The 17,280-nt window shown below is 40.3% G+C and overlaps 1 protein-coding gene across 1 annotated transcript in view; it reads left to right on the top strand.

Moving 5' to 3' along the window:
- Positions 1-13,761: 13,761 nt before the first annotated feature.
- The window catches only part of PLPPR4 (phospholipid phosphatase related 4), a 36,731-nt gene continuing 33,212 nt past the window's right edge, over positions 13,762-17,280 (top strand). Inside the window, exon 1 of the mRNA XM_087960617.1 lies at positions 13,762-14,526. Coding sequence (XP_087816743.1) covers positions 13,978-14,526 — 549 coding nt within the window. The 5' untranslated portion in view covers positions 13,762-13,977. The remainder of the gene's footprint in view (positions 14,527-17,280) is intronic.

The raw sequence follows: 17,280 nt of genomic DNA, 5'->3' as shown, positions 1-17,280 counted from the left end.
AAATGGAAGATCATCAAAGAAGGTTTTTTTTACAACAATGTCAAATTTTATTAACATAGCAGTGATGGTAAAAGATATTGAGAAAAGGATACTGAACATTAGCATTCAGGCAGACAGATGGAACTGAAAGGAAAAAATTATTGAAAATTATAAAAGTCTCCAATCTATAATTAAAGGCTTCCAATGTTGAAAACGATGAGTGGAAAAGAGCTATATAAAGTCCTGAAAGACACAGATTTGGTAGAAAATCTTGAAACATATGCATTGGTTGAAATTTATTAACTGTAACACAGCAGCAATAATAAAATCAGAATTGGTATATATTGCTGTAAAAAAAAGGCAACAAAATCAATCACAAAATGAAAAATTCTATTGGAAAGAAAGATCACTAAATTATAAGCTGATAACAATATGAAGAATTTGAAGGGAAAATGAAAAAATAATAACAGGAAATGTTTACAGAAAATATAAAATTTGGGGATAAAGATAATTAGACAACCATAATTACAGACACAGCTATTTCACAGAAAGCTGAACAGTATAAAGACAGAATAAATCAATTTTCATAAAATCAGGGGAAAAAAACATGAGCCAAAGAGATTGAGAAGAACAGTCAAAATTGATTAATATAATCATAAAATTAGAAATTGTTAAAAAGCCAAGAAGGTTAAAAATTGGCGTGCCCACCATAGGAAGAATATTTTGGTATAAAAATCTGATGCCTGTCCATTAAGCACTGGCTATTCAATTTTAATAAAATATTACAAACTAATGGTTGGAGAAGGGATGACAACTGGTAGAACATTTTAATTTAAAAAAAGGATGTAGATGTAAGCAATTAGAAATAAATTATTTGCCTGCCAACAATAGCAATAGCACTTATGTATCACTTCATAGTGATTTATAGCCCACTCTAAGCTGTTTTACAGAGTTAACATATTGCCCACATCAATCTGAGTCCTCATTCTACCTACCTAGGAAGGATGGAAGGCTGAGTCAACCTGGAGCTAGTGAAGATCAAACTGCTGGCAGTTGGCAAAATTAGCCTGCAATACTGCATTCTAACCACTGCACCATTACGGCTCTTGGTATGGTATATTACCAGCTGTGATTTCAAATCGCATAATCAAAAATTAATTCTGACCACCTGAACAAAAATGACAACTGCCAAAATTCAGGATTTTTTTAAAAAAAGATCAATAGTAAATTATGAAAAAACTGGAAATGCAAACATCAAGGGAGGAGTTTGCTTTTTACCATCTCTCTAATACAATTTAGAATATTTAGAATATTTAAAATATTCACAATGAGTGTGAAAATTTAAAGTTAAATAATAGAAATACAATCAACAATAGAAATACAATCAAAGACATAATCCCATGGACAATACCAATATTCAGATATATTGCTGGTTTAGTGGACAGTGCTGGACAGTGCTCGAATTGGATAATGTAAATGGGTAATCCAGAAGCTAATATCAATATCAATAGCATTTAGACTTTTATACTCTCCATAATGCTTTACAGGACTCTCTGGGCAGTGTAAATGCCAGCATTATTTGCATACGTCCCCCAACAATTTGGGTCCTCATTTTACCGACCTCAGAAGGATGGAAGGCTGAGTTAACTTTGAACCCCATCAGGATTGAACACCAGGCTGAGGGCAGAGTTCACCTGCACTTTAACAATTGCACCATCAGGGCTCCTAATAACAGTGGAATATGCATGGCATCTATGAAGTGATGCTAATTGCTTATACTTAGCACATGCATAAACACCCACAAATGAAAAATGGTGGTTTACTACTATGATTGACTTGAACTCAGATGATTGTGAGTAGAGGAATCTACTCTGGATGTTCAGGATGAGTGTCAACCTAAGGAGGCAGTAAAACACCTGAGGCTGAGTTCTCAATCACCTGTAGAGGTTCAGAAACCTGTTCCCAGGTAACTGTCTACTCCTTGGCACATTGGAGGCTGCACCAAGCAGAGCAAAAGCATTGTTATGTGGCTTCTCACCCAGAAAGAGCATTCCCAACCTCAGTTAGATCCCACCAGGTGGAGATTGTACAATAGAGAAGTTGTTACCCATTCCATTGAGAACAAGTGTTTTCCCTGAACTCCAGGTACTTGAAGCCTTCAACCTCTTGCCTGCCAAAATCCTGTCACTTTGAAACCAGACAAATTTGCAATCTCCGCACAGCAGCTAGACTTTGCATTGTGACAGAATGTCTCCATTGTGTTTTGGACTTGTTTACAGGCAACCTCGGGTCTGCTCTGCTGAGATGTGGACATTTAAGCGCACACATCCCTCCTGCCCCTGCTTCTACTTACTTTGTTGTATCTGTGGTTATGTTTGGTCTGGAATAGGAGAGCTAAAAGTTAAAAAAAAAAGAAGAAGAAGAAGACAGTTGAAGAAGAAGAACATGGATTAAATGATCACATCAAGGTAATCTAATTGAAGACGCTTGGTGCAGTTTGCAAAATAAACATTTTGAAAGCAGCAGAAGAAAAATGTGAATTGTTGGGAAACCATTTAGAAAATTGGAAAAAATAAACCATTACATGGACAACGCATAAAATAAAGTGAAAATAAAGTGGATGAGGCCAGGAATTGGCAATGGTTACAACCTGGCACCATCAAGAAGAAAATGAAAGGATTGATTTTTGCAGTTCAGCAGCGAACATTACAAACAAATGTGATTAAATCAAGGATTCGATGTGTATCAAACAGCAACAAAGGCAGATTTTGTAAAGAAAAACATGGCTCTGCAATTAGTGGATGCACCAAAATTGCTCAGACTGACTATGACCAAAGTTATTAGGATTTATTGGCATCTTTGCAAAAATTATAATTTTAGAATTTCCCAAAAGTGATATAATCACAAGACTAAAAATGCTGTTGAAAATAATGATTATAAAATGGATTTTTTGCATGCAAATTATTCCCAATCTCTCACACATTACAATAGATACAACAATAACTGAAAAGAAAAGAGTAATTTTTTGTAGAATACTTGGGGACAACAGAATGAAAAAAAAAAAAAGAATTGGGGAAAAATCATAAAATCCAGAGATATAACAATAGGAATAGGTAGATTACGGAAAGGAATGGAATGGAATGCCTAGATTATTCCAAAATCATCTCTATAGTTACAGTTATAGTACAGGCAGAATAACAAACAGGCTATAATTTTTTACAAGTTTGTTGTAAAACATTTCTAAATGTAACTTTTTTTGTAAAAACCATGTTGTTGGGACATGTTATAACTGAAGACTTTACTTGGATAATTCCTGGGTCCTCAGATGGAACTTGAATTTCCAAACAACACAAATCAAATTTGTGATATCTTTGTTTTTACTTATGCTAAATTATTCCCTGATGAATAATAACATAATTATAATAATAACAACAGCAGCAACACTAACAACACTCTTTACTATAATTTGTGACCAAATTATACCTTTGACAAAGGTTACAATGCTCAGGAAACAAGATAAAACATTTGCAGAGAAGTTGCACAAAATAGATGAGCTGAAATGCTAAGAGAATGGAAATATTAGGTAAAGGAATCTTTTAAATACTTAAAAGGTTTAAGTTACAAAACAACGATTAAATAAATACAATTCTGAATGACAGAATACTAGAGTATCATGATCTTTAAATGCTAATTAATTAGCTGCTAAAACATTAAGAAAATTGAAATTGATTCTAGCTCAGCTATGATATTGGTTTTTATTCTAAATATGGATTTGAGTATTTAAATATGGATTGAATGTACTTTCCAAACAGTTTTTTTCATTCCCACCTCCCATTTCCTGACAAACGTAACTTTGTGCCTTTTCAGATCCCCTCCTAGCAACTAGTGGATTTGTTGTTGTTTTTTTCACGCAACCAGAGAAAGGTACATTTTTATGAAGTGAAGATATAGCTCGAGGACTACAAGCAATTCCATTTGCACGGATTGACAGGGAGGTTATTTTTTTACTACTGCAAAAGCTAGAGCATCGTAAAATTGGTCGGTATTTTTTTTCTTTTGTCTCCCTATTTCTTTTGAAGAATTCAGGAATGGACAAGGCATTGTGGAATTATCTCAAATGTATTGTGGAAAGCCACCGCATTGTGGGAAAGCCGAGAATGAAATATTTTGGGGAATATTAAAAGAGGCAGAATATTATATTTCCCCAAGGGAGGAATGAAGAAAAATCTTAACCAAAGACAGAAAACAGCCCCAGTCCTCCTCTCATAGCCTCAGGCAGAAGCCTCGAGTCTTTAGAGATGATACTTTATACCTATTGAGAAAGCCAGGCTATCCTACTCAACAAAATGCCTTCAGCTACAGCTTCCACAGAACGCTGGATCTGATGGATTAAGAATTTACATTCCCCCCACCCAAATTCTAAGGAGAGGACATGATCTTTCGGACATAATAGCTTTAACCCACCATCATTGGAAAAGTAAAAGACACAAGGCTCACTACATTGCATAACCTCCTGAAGCATCTCAATCACCAAACCCCAGAACCCTATAAAAAATCCACCCGCTCCCCCAGTCAATTGGTCAGCCATCCCAGAAACAGGCTTCTGTCGCTGAAGTTTCTGGAAAACCAAATAAACAGAGACCTTCTTTCCTTGTAGCCAACCTCCATTTTATTTCCTTTCTCCTGGCATGGAACCAGACTGGATTTTTCTTCCAATAGTATAAGGATATGAAAAAGCACTACAGATAGAAAACTACACCAATGTTTGTTCAGAATTGGCTGGTTTTACAGATAATCTTCTGTGACCATTGGTACGATAGGCAGTTATGCAAACCAATCGGAGAAGTAAACTATTACAGAAATCAACTTGTTAAGAGGAATTGGAGTGAATTTTCATCGCTGACAATAGCTGTTGTCAAGTCCTGCAGGATAAAACAATCCCACAAAACAGATATCCAAAAATATGGCATTATGATTTCAACTTTCAAGATGTGAGAAGAGGCTACAAAATTACAAAAGCATTTCAGCATGAAAAACTTTAGGCTTTCAATCAGAATTCCACATGCAAACGTATGAAAATTTAATTTTGCATAGGAGTAGTCCCCGAATTACAGTATAAATCACCAATGTGGTATTTGTAATGTTGCTGAATTACAACTCTCACCACCCTCCATCTTTGCCATATTTCCTAAAAACCCTGAAATTTATAATTCAGCAACATCTGGAGTTTCCACCTCTAGTATAGAATATACTTTATGGAGCCAATGATTCACCGACACTCATAAATTCACAAGTAATAAAGAATACTCAAACATGATAGCTCCTTCTTCTTTATATAACACAGCATATGGATTTCTTAAAACCATTGAATTTGTGACATTTAAAACTTTTGAGACTATTTAACTAGGCGACTTGTCATATAACAAGGAATTTTTCAGGAAATGGAATAGTGCGATTTTTTTTCTGCAATTTTTTTTTTCTGCAAATCAGGCAAAGACTGATCCACCGAGAACATTCTTCTACTAGTTGGGGGGTTTGGGGTTGTTTGTTTACCTAAGTGTGTGAGGATTTATTACTAATCTTACCTTTCATCTCTATGATCTGGATGACACTTTTCAATAGCTCTGCACATACTACAGTGAGGTGATAAGACACAGGCAGAAAATCCACCAAGGAGTTAACACTTTTCATTCATTCACTCCTCCATACTACTTCTAAATTAAATGTGTGGCAAAGTAAAAGACAGGGTATATGTTATTCCCTGTGAAGATGAGGTCAGTGGAATAAGAGAGTCTTTACCATCACCAGTCAATAAATCTCACTAACGATTTTAATCAAGCAATGTGTGACAGTAAGGAGGCAAAGAATCTCCAAACTACTCTTTTTTTTAAAAAAAAAAACATGCTAATGATTTCATTGGCACTTCATTATTTTGTATTCATATGTACGGTGGAGCTAAACTTTAGCAAAACACCTGATAAAAGTCTCCCATGAAAACCTCGTACAATTTACATATGGCAGGTCTGCAAGCCATTCAGAACTGATTAACAGAGCAGCATACAAGCCCAATAAATAAACAAATAAAAATAAATAAATAAATAACATTTGTACTTGTAGTTGGCCACTATCACAAGCACATCAAACACTTTTTATTTTAAACAGAGCAGAAATAAGTTTATTTTTTAGTGAAAAACTGTAGAGATAAGACACTGACTTGTAAACAATCATTGATCGGCTGAGGTAAAGTTTTAACTGCAGGCTATGCAGGTGTCAATGGGGAGGAACTGACACTGGCAGGATGTAGTAAATTTGTGGGGGGGTTGCCCCTCCCCTCCCCGGGTCTGATGATATGTCATCTTTGCACACCAGGGTTGCATTTCTATGATTGAGCTGGTACACAATTTTTTTTGGGGGGGGGGGTGTCACAGCTCCTGCTCAAAGAACAAAATGCAGCCATGGCTGGGGGAAAGATTTTGTAAAGATTTGTGTGCCAAGTGCGCCCTTTCCTGATTAGAAGGCTCATGGTCAGTCCTGCCTTCCTCATTTCCTGTTTGGACTATTGCAATGCACTCTACATGGCGCTGCTCTGGAAGGCAATCCAGAAGTTAAAACTGATCCGGAATGCAGTGGTATGTCCTAGGTTCACCAATGTTACACTCCAGTTGTGTGACCTGCACTTGCTTCCAGTTTCCTTCCAGGTCCAAATCCAGGGGCTAGCCACCATGTTCGGTGCCCTATAGCGGGGGGGGGGGGGGGCCCCCCCCCCCCCCCCCCCCCCCCCCCCCCCCCCCCCCTCTTCACCCCCCCCCCGATTGGGCCAATGTTTAATATTCGAGCCCTGTTGACTTGATGGCATTAGGATCTGGCTACTTGCAGGAGTGCCTCTCCCTTAGAGTCTCTTTCATCCTTCTAGATCAGATAGGTTGGACGAAGTCCCCTGTGCATCATGCCTGGCCACATACATTGGACAGACCAATAGAAGATGAACACAAAAATGCAGTCAAAAAGCTGGAACACACTTCCTCACTAGTCCAACACATGGAAGCCACAGGTCATAGCATCAACTTCAATGGCACCAAAACCCTAGCCACTATAGAAAACCCCAGCCACAGAATCATCAGAGAAGCCATAGAGATTGAAAAAGACCAGAAAGCATGAACAGAAGAGATGATTCCACCAGACTGTCAATCATTTGGAAGCCTGCACTCACAAACAAAAAAAAAATCTCCACACCACAAGCCAGGCAAACACCTGGGCACAAACAGATCCCCTGATACCTCCAGCTCAAACACACCCCAACCAGGCACCCAGATAAAACCTAGCTTCCTAACTAATGATAGCCGTCCATTTACCCGGAGCCAAGCTACACTAAAGGCCTCCAATAAAGTAACACAATGTTGCCAGCCAATCAAGATACAAAAAGAGCCAAAAAACCAGACAGAAGATATTAGAAACACCAATCAAGCAGAACACAGCAAACTCCAAGACCAATAAACACAGACCAAGACTCTCAACCAATCAGGATGAAGAAAAAACCATTCTAGGCTGCCCCAAATTCAAATCTGAAACCACTGTAAAAGCCTGACTCACAGATGAACACTATACAGAAGCCTGATGATGGCAGATGAGATTCTGCCGAAACGTCGCTACAACTTTAAAAGCACAACTACTATGACATGGGAAAATACCCGAACAAAGCTGAATGCCATACATGTAAGTACACACACACATACACATACATACATACAAACATACATACATACATACATACACACACACATATGCATATACATATACATATACATATCAACAAAAAAAGATTCCTCCTGAAGGATAAGGGGGGGGAAATCATTTTACAATATGGACATTTAGTCACTGAAGTAGCCCGACCCATAGATGTAAGCCAGCTTCCGTGATGGACAAATGAGCTCTACTGTCCCAACCATTCTTGACACCAAGAACTTTGAGAATTACTCGGAGAAACCCCACCACAGTCTATGAATAAATGTACTTATGTGCAATTACTGTTTGAAACATTGATTCATATATCCAAAAATCTATGAGGAAAGGCAGTTTATTGTGCAAAAGTGAAATAATTACTGAGTGACAGTCTCCTGCTACCTGAAGCCATATTTCTACCCTACCATTTACCTTGAGAGTGTTTTGACGTGTCTCTTGAATTTGTCTGAAGTGTGAAACACTTTGCTCTTGGTAGAGTTACATAATGTTTTCTTGAGATTTTCCATGCAGATCAAATTATTTCCTGCAGGAACAAACATTCCTAGAGAGGAACTGACAGTTGTTAAAAATTAATGAATAAGTATTAATAACAACCACCTACTTTTCTCCATTCTATCCTAAAACTCCATTTCCATGGACACCTTAGAACTGCAAGTTCTCTTGCTAATCTTTGGTGGATTTTGTCATCTGACTGCATACTGCTAACAGTCTTGAGCAAATTATTTACAAGAATAATCGTTCAGGGGACCAGTATCAGCTATTTTCTCAGGAATCTGGAGGCGATGCCTTTGAAAGTGTATATGATTTTACATATATTCAATTTTGATAATATGGAATATATACATATACATATGTACATATATATTTTTTATTTTATTTCTTTTCATTTTATTGATATTTTATTGAGTAGTTACTGAGTAAATGACTACTTTGGTATGCCACGTTAATAATTCTTATTAATATACGAAATTCTCCCGTTATCCAGCTGGAATTTAATTTGTTCTAAATAAATAATGTGGGCATTTCAAAGATAAATGCAAAAAAATACTCTTCCAAACCTGCTTCTCCACAGATTGTGGTATCTACAGTGCAGTTCTTTCTTCATGCATGACTAGATTATCACGTTAATGCAACAACCTCAAAAGGCTATAGCATCTGTCAGTACTCCTAGAAAACAATCATTATCCAAGAGAAGCACTGTAAGTCATGAAATTGACACAGGAAACAGTAATAACAAATAGCAACCTTTGTGCTGGGAATTTCACCTTCCCAGGTAGACAGGTCCTCCCTCACATGGTGGGACTGCAAGTCCTAGAATTCCCACCCAACTTGCCTATTGATTGGGAATTTTGGGAACTGCAGTTTAAAATGTCTGTAAGATTCTAAATTGCCTACCTTGGATTTAAGAGAAGCAGCTCTCCAGATGTAGCCAAGCTACAGCTCCCAGCCACTCCAATAGTGACAGATGCCTTGATTTCTAATTCAGGGCCATGGATTTCTCGCTTCTGCCTTGAGGAGATAGGTGCTTACATGTTCATAGGTAAGTGTCCAGATGTACAGTGCATTTCAGCAAGATTACCATTAACTCCAAAAGCCACATAGACAAAGCTTCCATTTTCTGCTTTATGATATTGTTCTTCTAAAATAACACACCATGTTAATTTCACCATGGAAACAATTGCTCACCATAGATTCAGTTTCCCTCAGGTTCCTGTAAGAATAATGCAGAGTGCCTTAATAGACAAGACCAAGTGAGTCATTTCAACACAACTCAAATTGCCTCCCTCTCCTATTTGAAATAATGGCAGAAATTTAGCAGCAACGAAAGAACCTTTGAGATGAGAAGGTCAGTCCAACAGCACCCACTTCTAAGCAACAGGTAAAAATCCAAAGATTGGCAGATTTAATGCAATGTAGTTAACCTAAGCAGAATCAAAATGCCAGATTTTAATTCTGAGCTACAACAACTTTCAGTGACCCTGACAGGGTTGACTAATTCAACAATATATGTAGGACCACAGGATCTTTAGCCCTAATATGGAGGTTCACATAATTAATATTACCCATTCACATACATTTTCATAACTTTGTCCATAAGGCAGTTTACACTTTCAAAAACTTTAAATAATAGTGCAATGCTGTATAAATCTATTCAGAATTGGTTCCCCTTAAATTAGGAAAGGCTAAGTCTTAGCTATCCCAGAAAGCTCTAAAAATCCAGCTTTTCCAGGGAATGATTTGTGATTGATTCTAGAGGCACCAATATATTATTTAGTTTTATTATTCTTACATTCTGTTTATCTTTTATGTTACTGCATTGATATAGTTGGTCGCAAATGGTTAAGATGCTGGAAAGCCGGCAGCCCAGGTTTGAGACACAAATGCCACATGACACGGTGAGCTCCTGTCCTCAACCCAGTTCCTGCCAAACTAACAGTTTGAAAACATGCAAACATGAGTAGATAAATAGGTAGCACTTCAGTGGGGAGGTAACAGTGCTTTGTGATGTCATGCTGGTCACATGACTGTGGAAATGTCTTTAGACAGCGCTGGCCCAACGGCCTTGAAACGGAGATGAGCACCACTCTTTAAAGTCAGCAACAATTAGTGGAGTAAAATCCATAGGGATTACTTTGCCTTTATATTTGGGCACACAGTCAGCCAGATCTTTAGACTGAATTTGGCATTTTTAACTACCTATTGAGTCCTTCCCAAGAGCCTGGCATAAACAAATGTTGCTTGATGATGTTAAGGATATCATTGCTTTTACAGTTGCATTTTTTTCAATTGCCTGATGGTGATTTTGTCAATGCCAATGATTTTCAAATAGTGCTCCAGAAGTTTTGAGATTTCACCCAAGGTGCCTATTACTATTGATATTAACTTTTCTTTCTTTTGCCAGTAGAGAGCTTCTATTTCTATTTGTAATTCTTTGTATTTTGTGATTTGTCTCTAGTTTTCTCTTCCTTTATTATGATGATGATTTGTTGCACAGTCAGTCAGATCGTTAGACTGGATTTGGCAATTTTATCCACCTGTTGAGTTTCACCAAAGTCTGGGTTAGATAAGTTTATTGTTATAGTTGTTGCATTTTATTAAATTAATTAAGAGCAGATTGGACTGGGATGGTGTACAGGTTTCATGAATAAGCAAATGCAAGAACAGTTTTGCGAGAACATTCAGATTAACATTAAAACCATCAAAATGGAAGAGAAAAGACAGAACAATCTATTCTGATTTTAAAATAATTTAAGCATTAACATATTCTTCTAAAAAGGTTGAAGTCATTCACTGAAATTTCTTTCTAAAAAAGCTAACACAAAATGGAACACAAAACTTATCTACACAAATTGGCCTCATGGAAGTTTAATGACCCCTTTAAAGGTGCCACCAGATTTGATTCAGCACAAATGTAAAGAGAACAGTGGAAGTACTGATCAGTAAGACATTGTGAAACAATTTGTATGGGAAAATTGTAAACAGAATTGAAAGAACTGAAACTCATTTTTACATCCACACATTATAAAATTGTATTGCCAGAAAAAAATATGACAGATAGTCACCAGAATATGGAAAAAATTTGCCATTGCATCCCAATTTTTTTCCTACTCATAATACACTTCTTGGCTTTTCAGATTATATCCCATCCAAATTCCAACCATTTCTTATCATAAATCAAATTCATCTAGGTACTGTATTCAGAAATGCCAGAAGTATATTTCTCCAAAGAGCTGTTAAATTCTTCCTAAAACAAGTTTCCAGAATAAAGTTTTTATAATAATTTTTCAGAAATAACATCCAAGAAGCTACAATATTTCACTCTAGAAAAAAAAGTGATGGGGAAAATGAAAGAATTATAAATGGAGGATACTGTCATCAGGACCTCGGATAAAAAAAATTCTGTAAATAAGGCAGATGGATAGATGATCCAAGCTAGCACCCAAAGAGTGCCTTCACACTACACACTACCTTGTCAGTGTTTGGTTTACCATGCTCTTACAAGTCAAAATCATAGTTTACATGATTGATAATATATATTTTGTACATTGTTCTAAGTAACTTTGTTTTAATTGTGCTCTAGTGTGTGACGCTAGTTTATTTCCTTGCTTATAATTAAACACCTATTTATTCCTTTAGGAAAATCTGGGACGTAAGCACCTTACACGCAAGTATTTTTGCTGTTTGCAGCATTTCCGAACAGTGCTCTTCCCCTATGGGTACACAAGTGGCTTCTTTTCTATCTGCAATACAAAGTGTGTCATGATCAAAATTTTGGAAGCATGCTTTTAATTTGGAGAGTCTCCTTTTTAAAAACTGGCAGACCAGTATTTAGATCATTATGTCAACCTTTTAATCTACTTAGGTCAGGAATGTCAAAGCTTAGTCAGGAATGTCAAGCTTAGGTCAGGAATGTCAAAATGCAAGATTTAAATAATTCATTATTTTTTAAAAGATGTGCTATTCTAAGATCAGTGCAATAATTACTTTTCTCCCTTTCCATATTCTTGCACAACTAGGCATATGCCTGACCAACGCTGCCAACTAGACGAAGCGGCAGGTGAAATGCAAAGTGGACCTTGTGATATAACCAGAATAACACAAAAGAACAAGCAATGTAAATAATAGAACTTCGAAGTCATTATCTGTTACTCTTATCTGCTTTCCTTGGGGCTGCTTTAGTTGCAGGGAGAGCTCATCCCTTGTGGACTTTCATTCTTCTGTTGGATGTTAAATAATACACAAGGCGAGTCTGTATGTTTGTTTGAAGTCTTCCAGGCTTTGCTTTTAGTAGTTAGGAATAGATTAGAATCCCTGACAGAAAGCCACTTGAAGAGACTAGAAGGATTTGAAATCAGTGGTGGGATTCAATTTTTTTTTACTACCGGCTTGGTGGGCGTGGGTAGTCTTATCTTTCTTATCTTCATTTTTAAGTGCTTTGGTTTTATTGTATTGCAAACAGTTGCTGGGGTGCATCCACAGTTTCGTTGTACTTGTACAATGACAATAAAGTTCTAAAAAAAAACACCTCTTAAACTCTATTGATTGCCTTTTGTGACACCTGATGCCCAGAGCTCTTGAGAAGCCCCAAATTGAGAGGTCCTTGGTGCTCTCTGAGTTTGTTTGTTTTCTTGCAGACTTTTCATTACCCACACTAGGTAACATCATCAGTGCTAGAGTAAGGAATGGGATTTGCTGTCAGTTTATACTCTAGTGGTTTGCCCTGTCAGTGTTGGTGGGATTGGCCTTGGAGGTCCGTTTGTTGGACTCTTTATGGTTGGTTTCTCCGGCAGTTTCTTAATTGGGGTATTGTTTACTTGACTGTTGGTTTTGATATTAAATCCTGGAGTTATAATCTATGCTGTTCTGGGTGCTGATTGCTGGTGGAGAGGTGCTTGGGTCTTATTGTTCCCTTTTTGGCTGGTGGATTGTTTCTTTTGCAATAATAATGCATAAGCGCACCCACGTGCCTACCGTCCCTGTCCTATTGTTTATTTTTATTTTTTTTCATATGTATCCATTTCATGTATTCATAACTATGTTTATACTTATACCTATTATCTTGTAAGCGATTGACAAATCAAACCAAATCAATCAATCATCTGTAAATGTTAATGTCTATATATCTGTTGACGGCTAATTTGTCAGAATGCCAGGTTTAGGTCCAAACTCTCCTCAGAGCGACCAGGAGGAAAGGTGACCACGAACTGCCCCCAAACTATCCCGAAGAGCGGGGCTTTCGATAGCCCAACACTCCACCTCATCCCCTCAACAACCACCCCAACCAATACATTTATTCCAGAAGGAAGGAGATGTACCTCATTGGGCGAACGGGCCGCCTCGTTGCCCAATAAGATGGTTGCCTCCGGAAAGGCAAACTATCGCATCTGCCAGTGATATTGCCGACATCCACGGCTCACTACTCCCCAAAACGCAACCTGTGAGAAAGCTTTTTCGCCACGCCCCCTTCCCCCTCCCTCCCTCGCTGACTGATTCCCCCCCTTTTTCGCCCCCCGCCTTTCCCTGACGTTCCGTAAATCTTCACCCAATAATGCGTCCAGACGAAAGAGGGAAGGGGTTAAGGGGGCTGCATCGCTCTCCCCCCGCCCGCTTCCTCTCGCTCGCCTGCCTCCTCCTCCCTCTCCCCCTCCTCCTCCTCCTCTTCTTCTTCTTCTTCTTCTTCTTCCAGCTTTATCATCATGTAGACACCCGGACCCCCTTCCCCTTTTCTCATGGAGCAGGTTCCTTGACGTCAGATCTATGAATATTGCACGGAAAAGCCGGCTTGCGAGAGCTACTATAGCGTCTCGATGTAAGCCAGGGGTCTATCCCGGCTTGGACCGTGGCGGCGGCGGCGGCGGCGGCGGCGGGCAAGAAGAGGCTCTGATCGCCGCAGCTTTGGAGAAGGAAGAGAGCCGGCGGCTGGTGGCCGAAAGCGGGAGAGGAGGTCGGCCGTTCAGCGCCGGCGGTCTTGGCGGCGGCGGCGGCGGCGAGCAGGGGGGCTTGTTGCTGCTGCTGCCGCCGAGAGAGGAAGAAGTGCTGGGCTGCGCGCTCCTTCCCCGGCGAGAGGTGGCCCCGGGGGAATGTGACATCACCGCGCGGGTCTGGGGCAGCCGAGCGGGAAGGCTTCCCGGCAGCGCCCCGGCCTCCCTGGCTAACGCGCTGCCGCCGCCGCCGCCGCCCGCGCCCGCTCCGGCTCCCCACCTCGGCCCCGTGATCAGCATGTCTGCGAAGGAGAGGCCCAAAAGCAAAGCCGCCCCCGTCACCAAGGAAAGCGTCACCCTGTTGCCTTGCTTTTATTTCGTGGAGGTGAGGCCGTCTTGCGCGGTTCGGCTGGAGGGGAGGGAAGGGAAGGGAGAAGGGGGGAAGTCAGCCAGGGGCCTCTGGTCGCGCTGGGGATGCCGCGCTGCCCTCGCGGAAACCCCGGCCTAAAAACGAGCAACCGTCCGGGGGAGCCCACTAGCGGGGCTGCGCGTCTGAGGGACACACGAAGCGCGCCTTATAGCGCCACCGCAGCGAGGGGTGGGGGCGGGGGTCGTGTCAGGATGGGCAGGCGCAGGTTGGAAGCGGCGAGGCAGGTCTTGTCCAACGTGCTCAGCGGGCATCGGCTGAGCGATGGTCTCCCGACCTCGTATTGATGCTGAGAGAAGGGAGGGGAGACCATCTTCCCGAAATCTCCTCAGGGAGATTTTGGTCCCCTCCGAAATCTCCCCATTGGGAAGCTTGGCCGTCCTCGTCCACCTGCCTTGGAAACTCCACCTCCCTCTTTTGTTACGGGAGGGGGAGGAGGGAGCGTTTATTTATTTATCTTTCTTTAGAAAAAGAAAAGAAAAGAAAGAGGAGGGGGGTGGGTTTTGCAAACGCGATGAGATCAGATCACGTGCACGCGGTATCTTCCCAGTGTGGCTTCAGACGAAAAGGGGGGGTTGTGTTGTGTTTATGCCAACCATTATATGCTTAGCTAAAAGAGAGAAAAAAGAAAAGAAAAAAAAAGATGGGGTCTTAAATAAGTTGGAGGTGGCAAAATTGAAAGTAAATTTATGTACAGATTGTTAAACAATCAGGGTTGAATATTTGGGGATGCTTCAGATATTTGGGGTGCGCTGAGAGTGTGGTTGCAATTTCTATAGGTGGTCAAAGCTACACCGCGTAGCTTCATCCTAGCAACCCAACCAAGTGAGGTGTTATTTTATTCATTTGTTTTGCCAAAGATCTACTGGGGCTCCTGTGTATGTGTGTGTGTGTGTGTGATACCTTATTTCTGCTGCACAAGCATTCTCTTCTGGTGATGTAATGTACAGGCCTTTGCAGCACAGGCAGACTAGGAATTCAGATTCCCATGTTTATTGAAACAGCTCAGCAAGAGAGCAGAGGTGATCGGGATTGACACCTGGAAGCCGCTCAACCCTTGCCTTCCTTTCCAAAGTTAACTCACAGGGCAACTTAGAAAAAAACTTCTAAGGAAGCCTTGACTGTGTGCTGTCCCTGTGTGAGTCCCATCAATGGTGCAGGTTGGGGGCTGGTATTCTTGGAAGAAGACCTTTTCGGTGATAGTCAATAGCTGTTTGACACGGACAAGGAATAAGGGATGGAAGCTGATCAAGGAGAGATTCAACCTAGAAATAAGGAGAAACTTTCTGACAGTGAGAACAATCAACCAATGGAACAGAAGTTGCCCTCAGAAGTTGTGGGAGCGCCATCACTTGAGACCTTCAAGAAGAGAGACTGGAGTGCCATCTGTCAGAAATGGTGTAGGGTCTCCTGCGTGGGTGGGGGGGGAGGGGTTGGACTGGATGACCTACAAGGTCCCTTCCAACTTTGTTATAGTTTGGCTAATACTCTCATCATTGGCCATCAATACCTGAACCAGAGAGTGATTGGTATGTTTGTGAGTTTCAAACAAGGACCGTAGTAACAGTGCTGAAGAAGGATGGAGAGGTGTTGGAAAGTGATGCAGGTGAAAAGGGTGCTTTGAAAATGAATCTAAATAGCTGTGTTACTTTTTAAGAATTGTTCTGAAGTCACAAATAGCATCATACTTGTAAGTACAGGTGTATGTTTGTCTGAGTATGTCTACCTGTTCACCCATGCATCACAAATTTCCAAGATTCCTGAGGTTTTCAAAGGGGAAATTGAGAGGAATGTATTTTCATTCCTTCTCCTCAATCTCTCACTGATTCCTTACAAACGAGAAATACCCTGTTTCTCCAACAATACGGCCTCCCCCAATAGGAAGTCCCAGCATGTTTTATAGGCATGAAATGAAATTAAGCCCCCCCCCAAATTAAGGCCTATATTAAAACATGCGAAATGGTGGGGAATGGTGGGGGGGCTTGCTGTTAGGAAGTACTTTTGTTGCACACCCGGATATGGTGCTGCCCGCGTTGACCCCGATACGAAGTGCCCCACCAATGCCGAGGTCAACATCCAAGCCGTCATCGCCTGCCCGCCCAAAGATGCGGGGGGGGGGAATTAAGTCACCTCCAAAAAGACGGCCTAGCCATTTTTTCGGGGCTCAAAAAAAAATAAAAAATAAGACCCGGCCTTATTATATAAGAAACACGGTAGAAACTGAACAATTAAGAATCTTCCTGTATTCTGCACTCATCCGCAGTCTGTTTTTACTTTCTTGAGAAGAACATATTTCTACATTATGACTATCATGCACTACCAAAGCTGAGGGGAACATCTGGAAACAGCCGTTTGAAAGGAACTTTAAGGAAGGGTCTCTGGAAAGATTGCTGCTTTGTGAATTTCTAGGTCTGAAGCTCCAGTTCAATGGTCAGAATCTCACATTATAACTTAAAATGGCAGTGTTGAGGGATTTCAAGCTGTCAGGTGCTTTCAGAGAAGAAAATGCTCAAATAAACAGAGCTTAGATAAGTGCAGTTCATTCTTGGTTTCGGGATATTTTTCAAGACCTGATGTAACATGAGTGTAACAATCAAGAGCCATTGGTCCTGACACTTGATATGGAACTAGGTGATATGATGGACATATGGGAATTCAACAATGTGTAAAAGTGCCTATAATTGTTCTATGCTCTCCTAAACAGCAGCAGAG

Source organism: Notechis scutatus, chromosome 3 (genome assembly GCF_049901735.1).
Source record: "Notechis scutatus isolate UNSWTSFEM ecotype Mainland chromosome 3, rNotScu1.2, whole genome shotgun sequence".
Lineage (NCBI taxonomy): Eukaryota > Metazoa > Chordata > Lepidosauria > Squamata > Elapidae > Notechis > Notechis scutatus.
This window is presented reverse-complemented; position numbering and strand designations above follow the sequence as displayed.